Source organism: Tenrec ecaudatus, chromosome 1 (assembly GCF_050624435.1).
Source record: "Tenrec ecaudatus isolate mTenEca1 chromosome 1, mTenEca1.hap1, whole genome shotgun sequence".
In the NCBI taxonomy this organism is placed as follows: Eukaryota; Metazoa; Chordata; class Mammalia; order Afrosoricida; family Tenrecidae; genus Tenrec; species Tenrec ecaudatus.
Window position 1 is genome coordinate 267285138 of NC_134530.1, and position 12337 is coordinate 267297474.

At 36.8% G+C, this 12337-nt stretch overlaps 1 protein-coding gene across 1 annotated transcript in view; it reads left to right on the top strand.

Moving 5' to 3' along the window:
- The window catches only part of TARBP1 (tRNA guanosine 2 -O-methyltransferase TARBP1), a 153921-nt gene that overhangs the window by 46532 nt on the left and 95052 nt on the right, over positions 1 to 12337 (top strand). The window contains exons 3-5 of the mRNA XM_075532289.1: positions 4846 to 4915; positions 8254 to 8402; positions 11691 to 11743. Coding sequence (XP_075388404.1) covers positions 4846 to 4915; positions 8254 to 8402; positions 11691 to 11743 — 272 coding nt within the window. The remainder of the gene's footprint in view (positions 1 to 4845; positions 4916 to 8253; positions 8403 to 11690; positions 11744 to 12337) is intronic.

Sequence of the window (12337 nt, forward strand, 5' to 3'; positions counted from 1 at the left end):
CTGAATGCAGTATTCCTTTTATCCCTTGACTGCATCCCTGAGCATTAATTATGGATCCAAGCAAGACAATTGACCACTTGGATCTCTGTTCTTTTATCTTGGTGTTCCCTATTGGCCTAGTTGTGAGGGGTTTGATGTTGTTTACATTGAGTTGTAAGCCACACTGAAGGCTACAATCCTTGAACTTCATCAGCAGGTGCTTCAATGCCTCCTCACTTTCAGCAAGCAAGGTTGTGTCATCTGCATATCACAGATTGTTACTCAAGCCTTCCACTAATCTTGGTGGCCCATTCTTCTTCTTATATTCTAGCTTCTTTGATTATTTGCTCTGTATACAAATCGAACAAGTAGAGAAAGAGAATATAACCTTGACAAGCATCCTTTCCTGATTTTAAACCTCGCAGCCTTCCCTTGTTCTTTTTGCACAACTGCCTCTTGATCCATGTATGAGTCGTGTATGAGCACAGTCATCTGTTCTGCAATTTCTTCTCAGACATATCCCCTGTTTATTGTGATCCACTGCAGGGGTCCTCAAACTTTTTAAAAGGGGCCAGTTCACTGTCCCTCAGACCAGTTGGAGGGCCGTACTATAGTTAAAAAAACAAACAAAAACAAAACTGAACAAATTTCTGTGCACACTGCACATAATCTTATTTTGCAGTGAAAAAAAAAAAAACCAAAACGGGTCAAAAACACCTGTTGGGCCAGCTAAATGTCCACCGAGGGCCGCATTGGCCCACAGGCCTTAGTTTGAGGACCCCTGCTCTAAAGAGGTCTTGTGCAGTGGATTTACTGAATGCAGTATTCCTTTTGATCCCTTGACTCTGCTTCCCTGAGCATTAATTGTGGCTCCAAGCAAGACAATTGACCACTTGGATCTCTGTTCTTTTATCTTGGTGTTCCCTATTGGCCTAGTTGTGAGGGGTTTGATGTTGTTTACATTGAGTTGTAAGCCACACTGAAGGTTACAATCCTTGAACTTCATCAGCAGGTACTTCAATGCCTCCTCACTTTCAGCAAGCAAAGTTGTGTCATCTGCATATCACAGATTGTTACTCAAGCCTTCCACTAATCTTGGTGGCCCATTCTTCTTCTTATACTGTAGCTTCTTTGATTATTTGCTCTGTATACAAATCGCACAAGTAGGGAAAGAGACTACAACCTTGACACGCAACCTTTCCTTATTTCAAACTTCGCAGCCTCCCCTTGTTCTATTTGCACAACTGCTTCTTGATCCATGTATGAGTCGTGCATGAGCACAGTCATCTGTTCTGCAATTTGTTTTCTCTCAGACTTATCCCCTGTTTATTGTGATCCACAACAGGGGTCCTCAAACTTTTTAAAAGGGGCCAGTTCACTGTCCCTCAGACCCGTTGGAGGGCCGGAGTATAGTTAAAAAAACAAACAAAACCAAAACTGTGAACAAATTTCTGTGCACACTGCACATAATCTTATTTTGCAGTGAAAAATACAAAACGGGTCAAAAACACCCTTGGGCCAGCTAAATGTCCTTTTAGGGCCTCTTGTGGCCCGCGGACGGTAGTTTCAGGACTTGTGGTCCACACAAATGCAAGCCTTTGCTTTCAAGTGAACGCGTCTCTGGTATTGTGCTTTCAGCCACCGTCCATCCTACATCAGCAGGGATCTCCCTGGTTTCTTGTCGTCTTCTGCATCTGACTTGTACCTCTTTTCATTCCCTTGCAATATCCTGTTGCAACTTTGTTGGACAAACTTTAGCAAAATTTTGCTTGCATGTGATATCACTGATACTATTCTGTACATTGAGCATTCTGTTGAGTCACCTTTCTTTGTAATAGGCGGAAGTACGAATCTCTACTGGTCAGTTTACGAGGTAGCTGTGGTCCAGTTTCCTGGCATAAGGTGAGTGCTTTCAGGATTCCCTTAGCTCGCTGAAACATTTTAATACGTGTTTCATCAATTCCTGGAGCTTTTTGAGTAATGCATTCAGTGCAGTTTGAACTTCTTCATTCGTCCCTAGTGGTCTTGCTCATAGGATACTGCTTAAGATGGTGGAACATCAACTGGTTTGTTTTTGGTACTTTGATTCTGTGTTTCCCTGAATTTTCTCTCCTTGCTTCCTGCATCATTCAGTATTTTGCCCTTAGAATCTTTCAAGATTGCAACTCAAGACGTGAATTTTTTCTTCACTGTTTCAGAACTGCTGAGTGTGTTCTTCCCCTTTGGTTTTCTAATTCTAGGTCTTTGAACATTTCGTTATAATATTTGCCTTTGTCTTCTCCAGCTACCCTTTGGTCTTATTTATTCAACTCTTTGATTTCAACCTTTCTTCCATTTACTTTAGCTACTCTGTAAGAGCGAGTTGAAGAGTTTCATTTGACATCTCCTTTTATCTTTTCTTTCATGTCTTTTTAATGACCTTTTTTTTCTGGTCTTGATGTCCCCCCACAGTTCATCAAATCTTTTGTCATGAGTGTTCAAGGCATCAAATCTGTTCTTGAGATGTTCTCGAGATTCAGGTGGGATCGGTTCATGCTTGTATTTTCACTCTTCTGGATTTGTTATAATTTTTTTAGCTTTATCTTGAACTTACACATGAACAGTTCATGGTTGTTTTTAGTATTGGCAACCACTAAATTGTCATCCTTTTCTAAAATGCTTTCATTTCAAAAGGTTTTATGTTATTTAGCCATTATTTTACTTTTAGTATTACTATTTTTAATATTTATCAAGCATAAGTCCGAGGAGATTGACCCAAGTTGTTAGTGTGCCAGTACTTAATGCCTTTCTTTTTTTTTTTACAGAGGAGTACTTCATGATGTGTGCAATTGACTCTGAATTAATTTTTTTAAAAGTTGAGTCTTATTATATGATTCACAAAACAAGTCAATAGTTCGGTTGTCTTAGAAGAGTTGTACAGTTGTCTTAGAAGAGTTGTACTGTCATCACCACAGTCAATTTTAGAACGTTTTTCATTTTATTCATTATTATTAGCTCCCCATTTCCCTCTAACTTATAGCATCATGGAATTCTTAATTGCAAAATTTTTAATCTTAGTATTATTTTAAGATAATATAAGATTATTGTATCTATTGCAATGGCTTTCAGACTTTAAGGGTAATCAATGACGTGGGTAGCTTATTAAAATGTAAATTGCTACCTTTAGAGTTTTGGATGTAGCAGGCTTAGCATGAAGTCTAATGAGAATTTCAATTTTAACAAGTTCTAAAATAAAGCATATGTTACTGAATTCTGGACCATCCTTTGAGAACTTAGAGACTAGGTGGGAGAAGGGATCCATCTGTATGCTGTACATCAGTAAGATGTCAGTCCACTTAGTATTGTTGGTAGATGGAAATACAAAGAATTAATCTTACGTGCAATGATGAGGAATAAAGAAAATGTATTTCTAATTTCAAATCAACTCATGTTTTCCCTAATTAGTAGACCTAGAATCCAAATTTCATGAATGTAAAAGGGGTCTTCATAGCAAAAATTGTTTGGATATGTTTTATGGAATTTAATCCCTCACTTTATAGATGAAGACATTTTTACAGGAAAATGGAAGTGATCAATCAAGCCACTTGGGACTTTTGTTTGAATATGAATTAGTGGGGATCTGAGAGTTCACAATAGTATTCAGAATGACCCATATAGAAATGTGTAAAGCCTTCTTTACCTATATTCTGAGAATTATATAGTAAACTGCAGCAAAGGCTCTGCTACATTACCTGAGTAGTTTGATTTTCACTACAAACACTTACTAAACCCAGGGTCACCGAGTGTGTTCCAACTCATAGTGACTCTACAGACATGTAAATGTTGTAACTAGAATCCTAGGCTGTGTTCATTAGGTTTGCCACATTTAAAATACTTGGATTTATACCTTTTAGAAGTTGGCTGAATCAGGTTTCTTGTGCATTGAGTTATACTCAGTTGATTTGGTTTTGTCAGCCATAAATCCCCTATGTTTGCTGTATTCATGCTGGATTTCCTGCATTGGTGGCTGTGGTCCCATTTTGGAGGGCATTATCCGCTAACAGGATTGAGATGAGATTGAGTTTTGACCTTAGAAAAGTGTGCAAATTGGGCCACACTCTTGGTTTAATGGCTATCCAAGTTACTGTTACTTACAATGGATGTAAAGAATTCTGTACTGAAACGAGGAAGAAAACTGTTTTTGGACTGTCCCTGGAAATATAGCCTGTCTGATTAAGATTAGTAGGAGGCCAGTGCCAACTAGAAACATCTTGCCAGAGGTGCACAAATAAGATACAGTCGAAGGGTGGAGAATAGATTATTACATTTGGATGAAATGTGATTGCACCATGTAACTTCCTGGTACGGGTCTGGTAAGAAGGTGGGGAGAGATACTGATAGGACCCACCTGTGAGTAATTGTGAACAGGATTCTCTCCAGTGCCATTCTGCTGAGTCTACTGAAAACCAGAGTGTGTGAGCTTATTACTGCCAACAGTCGGAGTGGAGTGTGTCCTCTGGCCTGTGGACGCCTCTGCATAACCTTTGACTTTGAACTGAACTGCACCCACCACCAAGTGAGCTATTTCCTTGAATTGTCATGAATTCTGTGGGATACTGCAGATGTACTCGAGGGAGGAATGGGGGAAATAAGGAGCAGAATCTCATTTTGCAAGAGTAGAACTTTGGGATTTTTCAATATCCAATTTATTGGTACATGTTTAGTATTCATTTTTATAAAAGAAATTATTACTACATGTATAATTTCCCATGGTAGTAAAAGTATAGAAGGCAATATGTAAACAGATGAAAGCTCCCCTTTTTTTTTTCCCTTTTATTTTTAAAGATGAATTTTGATTTCATATGTTATTTTTACTTCTACTTTCAGATACATGTTATAAAGCCAGTCTTACCGAAGCTGAATAATTTGTTTGAATATGCAGTGTCAGAGGAAAAAGGTAATGGTTGCTCTTTTAATTTTCTTTTATAATAGTTAGTTTTAGCCCCTTGATTTTATAAGTAATACCTATGCATTCTGAAAAACTTGGGAAAACATATACAAATGTAAAGAACAAAATATGAATCATCTTGTACTGCCACCAAAAGATAATACTGTTAGCATTTCAACTGTGTGTTGTTGTAGTGATTGGTGCTGCCATACAAAATAAGTACTGCTGGTAAAGGGCAGATGCTTGTTTTCTCACAGTTCTGGAGGTTGCAAGCCTATATTATATATACAATCAGCGAGGGATATAGAAATAGCTATATAATAACATATCTCAGCCATGTCAGTTCCTTCTGAAGCTCTCTCCCTCCATGTATCTGCTGTCTGCCAGTCATCCGCAGTGCTCTATACTTATAGACGGGTCCTCACATGGTGTTGTAGTGTGTCTCTCTACCTGTGTGTGACTCTGGGATATTGTTATTTTGTTTTATTTCTTTAAATATGTCTTGGTGAGAGTTTACATAGCAAATTAGGTTCCCTTAAACAATTTCTGTACATAATGTTCAATGACAATTTTCACACTATCAGTTTTTTAGTGTTTTCTTGATATTCACATAAAATGCACTTCCATGTTTAAATCACTTTTAAAAAGCAAGAAGGAATACAATAGCTACTTAGTCCACACAGCAGTACAGAGGGCTCAGTTCAACTCACTTTCCTGGAACAGTTAATATACTAAATGTCCTTCAACTCATACCGGCTGCTGGTCCAAGGTCAAGGAAGCAGACCTTGGACTTTGCCCTCAGACAAGACGTGCAGAGTCAGACCTGAAGCAGCAGGGTGGGGTGGCAACAGCAGGATGATGAGAAGTTGAGGTGTAGCAGCTGCCAGTTGCAATGGCGCATAGTGAGGCAAGTCCTAATGGAGCCTCAAGTTCTAGTGATGCACACGTGACACTATCCACTGGTTGGCCCGGCCCACAGGTATGTGCAACACACAGTTGAGGGAAAGGATTAACTGGGGCAGCAGCACACTTGTTCAGTCTATTATATTACCAGGGAGAAAGAAAAAGAGGGAGGCTGGCCTCCAATCAAGTTGAGACCTAATTGACAGGCTAAACTTCACCCCCATGTTCCTACAGGAGCCATGTTGGAACAGAAAACCTAATTATCACCCTCTCCCTATCTCTCACCCCACCCCTCCACAAAGTAAAATGGCAAAAATAAAATTTTATAAATATAAAAATACAAATAAAAAGTAAGAAAGAAAATACCACCATCAATATTTTAAAAGCCAGGGAAGAAATTTTTGTCATGGAGCAAGCAAGAAATACTTGAGCCTAGATCAAATTCAGGTTGGGTTAAGAGGGAGGTCAACTGAGCAAGTGTCAAATTATACCATGTTCGATTCACCATAAACAAGTTTACAGTAACCTCTGTCTTTTAGTAAAGTTGTTTGAATCTTTTGTGGCTAGAAAGGATCTGCCAGAGGCTAAATCTATCTAACTAGATACTCAGGAGATGGATTTTGGGCACCCATTGTCCTCCATAGCCTTCTACAAATCGAGTGTTCAAAACTTAAGCTTTGATTATTCTGGCCTTTTTATAAGAAAGACTCCCTTTAAAATGGATAAAGTTTAGGAAACTGTATTATGGTATGGCCTCATTAGCAAATGAAAATCCTGATTTCCAAACAAGGTCTTATTTACAAGTATAGGAGATACGGTTTCAAAACAGATTTTGGGGAGATACAATTCAATCCATAGCATAGAAGTGAGCTTTAAAAACAGAATTAAAAGATAATTGAATTTTCTACAAAATATTTGAAACCCCCTTGTACATGATGTAGCTCATATGACTCACAGTATTTTATCTCAATGAGCAGTGTATTTCACTGTTACCTGTTAGGATATCATTTGAAGTGGATATAACATGTTCTATAAGTTAAAGACCTGGTTCATTTTTAAGACTAGAGATTTAATTGCTATGCTATGTGAGATTGTCCTTGTTTTATAAGAGGGAGATTAAAAGTCTAACAGTTGGTTATCAAGTTTTCCCATTCCGGTTATCCTACAATATCCACTTTTGATAAATCCAGGTCCATTTTAGTATCACTTTTGACTGACTGGTTTGAAGTTCTTCTGAATTAATTTAGATAACTGGATTTTAAAGCCTATTCTAGGTAATTACAACTTTAATAGTTTAATTCCTAGGAGTAGAATTTTATGTAGCTGATTTTTGTTTCCTGCTACACTGGGATTTTTCACACACCACAAGAATCTGTAGGCCCACCTGAGCTAAGTTGAATCCTATTGTGACTTCACTTATGCAGTTAAGTGAAATTTAAGTGCTGTTTTATCATGCTTTGTTCACAGCTCTTGGTAAACCAAATCACATAGCAATAACTGTTTTTGAAAAACTACCATTCACAAAGAATTACTTCAGCATCTTATTGTGAAAATTACAAATCTATCAACTTAATACAATCTCATGAGTAAAAAATGCTGGAAACTTTTTTTCTCATAGAATTAACGGGTAGTTCAAGAGTCAGAAAATACACTTTTATTCCACCTCTAATTTTTTTACTTTTTCATGCATTTTATAGTTATTTACTTATACCTAATGTATGCTAAACGTTTAGATAGTTGGAAGACAGATGTGATATTTTTTCCATTAAATTTTGTTGGTTTTCCACTAAGAAATAGAAAACTCTTGATTAGATAGAATTTCCTTGATGAAGTAAACACAGGGTTGAAAAATTTACAGTGGGGCCGTAATTTAGTTAAGGTGACCAATTAGGCCTTTCTTAGGTAAAATATCTGGGCTTAAAGTTCCAGGCTGAGGAAGGAACACTTTGTACAGAATCTCTGAGATGAGAAACGGCTTAACAGGATAAAGCAGCAGCGTAGGAGGAGTCAAGGGTCTGCTCCTGCCCTGCAGACAGCGGTGATGAGGTCGGGCTTAATGCTAAGAACTGTGAGAAATCCTTTCAGTGTTTTAAACAGAGATCCGACAGTTTCAGATTCAATACTTAAGACTATCAATCTCTCTGCTGAAACCATCCTGGATCTCAAGTTCTAAGCTGGCTGTGTGGGGAGTAGTGAATTTTTGTATACCGTAGCATCTGCAACATTTATGTATAGTCTATTTTATTACATGAAACAGTATTAATACTGACGTTCATTTTTATTGTTTGGTAATTTAAGATCTTGGATAAGATTAAAATGAACTCCCATTGGGTAGTGTTATTTTGAGTTTAATGTTTGTGAATATATGCATTTGTTGAATATATCATCTATGTAGGGACACATAATATGAGGCAAATATTAACGTTCAATACTTTTTCTTACAGGATTTTGGCTCTTTCATCCATCCTGGCTTATATGTATTTATAAAAGAATGTTTGAAAGTGAAAATAAAATCCTCATCAGAGAAGGTGTTATACATTTTTTTGAGCTCTATGAAACAAAAGTTCTTCCATTTTCACCAGAATTTTCTGAGGTAACTAGTTTGTTCTTTTCCTTGACCACTTTTTCAAAAGATGAAAGGTAAAAGCATTTGTTGTATCATGTGTCATCTTTAAAAACATATGCTAAACAACACAAAGAAACCTCATGGAAACCTGCTGTGTTAGAGTAAAACCACTCTACAGGGTTTTCTGTAATCTTTATGCAAACAGACCAATCATTTCTTACACTGGGTGGGTTTGTATTACCAACTTTTCATTTCTTCAACTTAAAAAAATCATACAACTCTTATCACAATCCATACATTCATCCATTGTGTCAAACACATTTGTACATATGTTGCCATCATCATTCTGAAAACATGTGCTTTCTACTTGAGCCCTTGGTATCAGCTCTTCATTTTCCCCCCTCCATCCCCGCACCCCCTCCCCCTTGAATTCTTGATACTTTATAAATTATTATTATTTTGTCATATCTTACACCATCCCACGTCTCCCTTCACCCACTTCTCCGCTGTCCATCCCCCAGATAGGAGATCAGGTATCAGGCATCAAAAGCCCCCCGCCCCCCCAAAAAAAATGATTTCTTCAATTTTAAGGGAATTCATGTTACTCCAATAGGGATTCTTTTCTTACTGAAGTCTTAGACTTCTTACGGCCTGAAACCTGATCTTATTCAGACATGTAATAGCAAGTCTGTGAATGAATTGAAAGTCTATGAATAGCAAGTCAAGGAATGAAATTCATGCATAAATTTTCATAATATGCATTTCCATAAAGTTTTTGAAGACATGTGACTTTATAAAGAACATAACAATTTAAAAGAAATACTGTGTTGCATCAATGAGATGTACAACTTCATTTTCTTTTGTAGTGATACACAAAATTCTTCTGTGTGAGACTTTAATTTGATTGAATCTAATAATTTTTGAAGCAGAAAAACCAAAAATATTCCTTATTTTGGGTATAAATTTTACCCTGATAATTCTTGAGTATATACTTCTAAAATAACTCACAATATTCACTAACAAAATAAACTAAGTTAATCCCTCAAAGTGAAAAATTAATTTAGGCAATTTTTCCTTTGACTTATTTTTGTGCTTAGTTTAATAAATCATTTTAATTTTATAACAATTGGTTGATTGTAAAGAGAATGTATTTTCAAAATGTGAGTACACTCAGCCCTGAAAAATATTTCAATAATAATTTATAGTGAAAAAAAATTTTATAGTGAATAAAAGATAAATGGACATTGCTTGGAAAATATGATATCCATTTTTCTTGCATATTTACCTAATGTATGAATTACTTAAATGTGCACACATATTTAAGTTGTATACATAATGCATATATAATATACAATAGAAATGCTTAAAATTTTATCTAAAAAATTAGGGTGAAATGCATATACAATGCAGTTTCAAAAAGTTCATGGAAAAATTCCATTATTTTTAATTCTATTTTTCTTTTTTTTTAGTAGTTGAATGCAAACCATCTAGAAATAGTACCCAGGGACTATATGTTTATCAACCAACTGAACTTAGTGCCATTGAATGAATTCTGACTCATAGTGACCATATAAGATAGGATTGAATTGCTCCTTTGTGTTTTGAGGCTACCTATCTTTATGGCAGGAGAAAGCCCCATCTTTCTCCTATGTAGCTGCTGGAGGGTTTGAACTTCTGACCTTATGGTTACTAACCCAACATGTCACCCATCACGTCATCAGGGCTCCTTAAAATCTCTTGTGTATGTAACCTTACTGCCATTGAGTCAATTCCGACTTAAGCATATAGGACGCTAAAATGACAAATAACACTTTATAGATTTGTATGCAGTAAATCCTATTATCTCTCTCATATTTAGGAAAAGGTTTGATATGATATAGTTTGTTGAGCTAATATACCTGTATCAGTAATCATCACTGATAAAGAGTTCTGGGCTATTAGCATTTTAAACAACGGAAGTCAAGGGTTGCAATCTGTAGTGTGATGCCTTTTAGTGATGCTGTTACCATAGTTTTGAATCACTAAATTATTGCCATTTGTTTTAGAGATGCTACTCCCCCAGTTATGAGGCAGTGAATTACTTATGGGTTGGGCTGCTAATCTCAAGGTCAGCAGTTCAAATCCACGAGCTGTGCTGCAGGAGGAAGATGGCATTTTCTGTTCTTGTAAAGAGTTACGGTCTTGGAAACCCAGAGGTGGAGCAGTTCTATCCTATCTTATAGGGTCACTGTAAGTCAGAATTGACTCAATGGCAGTGAAGTTTTTTTTTTGTTATTTTACTTTATATTATAGAACTCGCGTGACCTCACAGACTCACAGGGTGTGTTAGACTGGGTTGACTAGAGAAATCCAGAGACAGTCATGTATAAGAAAGAGCTTTATATTAAAGAGTAATTGTATGTTTAAAAAGTACCCCAACCCAGTCCAGATCAAATACATAAGTTCGATATTAGCCTTGAAGTCCATAAATTCCTCTTTAGACACATGCAATGATGCAAAATGCAGGAAGGTCACATACCAGTAGGTGCAAAGTCTTAAGGAACCAGTTGTGGTGGAAACCTCTCCAGGGCTGGCACAGGTCTCCATGGGACTCATTAGAAGTTCCCAGGATCCTCCTTATGAGAAGGACATGCCCTTCTCATACCATCACGCTGTGACCTGATTGGTAGGTTAGACTCTACTCCTACACTTTTATGTCTTCAGGTTGACAAGAAAATTATGTAACTACCACACAGATAATTTTACTCTGTCCTTTAGGATTATTGTGAGTCAGAATTGACCTGATTGTAGTGAGTGAGTTTGGTTTGTTAGAATCATTTAATCGTAGTAATTTACCTCTTAGAGGTAAAAGCAAATTTTCCTAATTATCTGAACACATGCTACAATAATGCTTCCTTCCACTGACTCCTGGCTCCTTTGGCTAGTATTTAGTAATAGTTTTGGAAATACAGGTTTTTCTGTTTTTTCTTCCAGGCATAAGGGCTTACTTTCCTTTTAAGTATCTTTTTGCTTCTTTCTATTTTTATTTCCCAGCATGTGTTCCTATTTCAGGTTCCTTCTTTATTCCAGACCTAACACATGAACTCTTTTCTGACAGCACTTTGTTCTTAATAGGTGGGAAAATTCTGTACTCATTTTGTTGTTTGGCTCAAAGTATGGTACCCTCGGTGATCACCACTAAGTTAATGTACTGTTAACAGGTCAGGCTTGCCTACAGCAGCCATTTCACAATCCTGTTTACAATGTGTAGTCAGGGCAAGTCAACTTTTCAAAATTGCAGTTATAACAATATCAATTATGTAATTTTTTTTTTAGTTTATTATTGGACCGTTAATGGATGCACTTTCAGAGAGCACTCTGTATGGCAGGTAAACTTGTTATTTAGCAGTAATATATTTGTATGCAAATTTGTTTATGAAAATGATTGGATTGTTTAATGTATTTGGTATATTATGTAGATGCTGGTCCCATCTGTATTTATTTTTCTTGACTTCTGGTATGTGCATCAAGTGCCCCTCCTTTCCTTGGATTCCTGTTTTCTTGCATCAGTTTGAACCCTTCTGCAGTTAAGGTTGGATGTTCAAATCCAGTAGTCATTCTATGGGAGAAAGCTAAAGCTATCTGCTCCTATAAAGATTTATAGCCTTGGAAACGTCGCCATGACCTAGAAGTGACTCGATGGCAGTGAGTTTGGTTTGGTTGGTTCTGCTAAGGCTTTTATCAAGTATATTTTATACTGGCATTGGTGTGACAAGTTAAAATCCTTTCTGCCCCTTTTTTCTTTCAGCTATCAAATTTTGACTTGTGTAGAGCTCTGGAAAAGTTAGGATGAATGATACACAGTATCTCATTTTCTTGCATCCTTGTTTCTCGTTTGCTTGATCCTGCCTGCTTCCCTGTGTGTAGACATCTGTTAGCCTGTCTGCAAACAGCAGATACACCCACACTTTGATATCTATTTT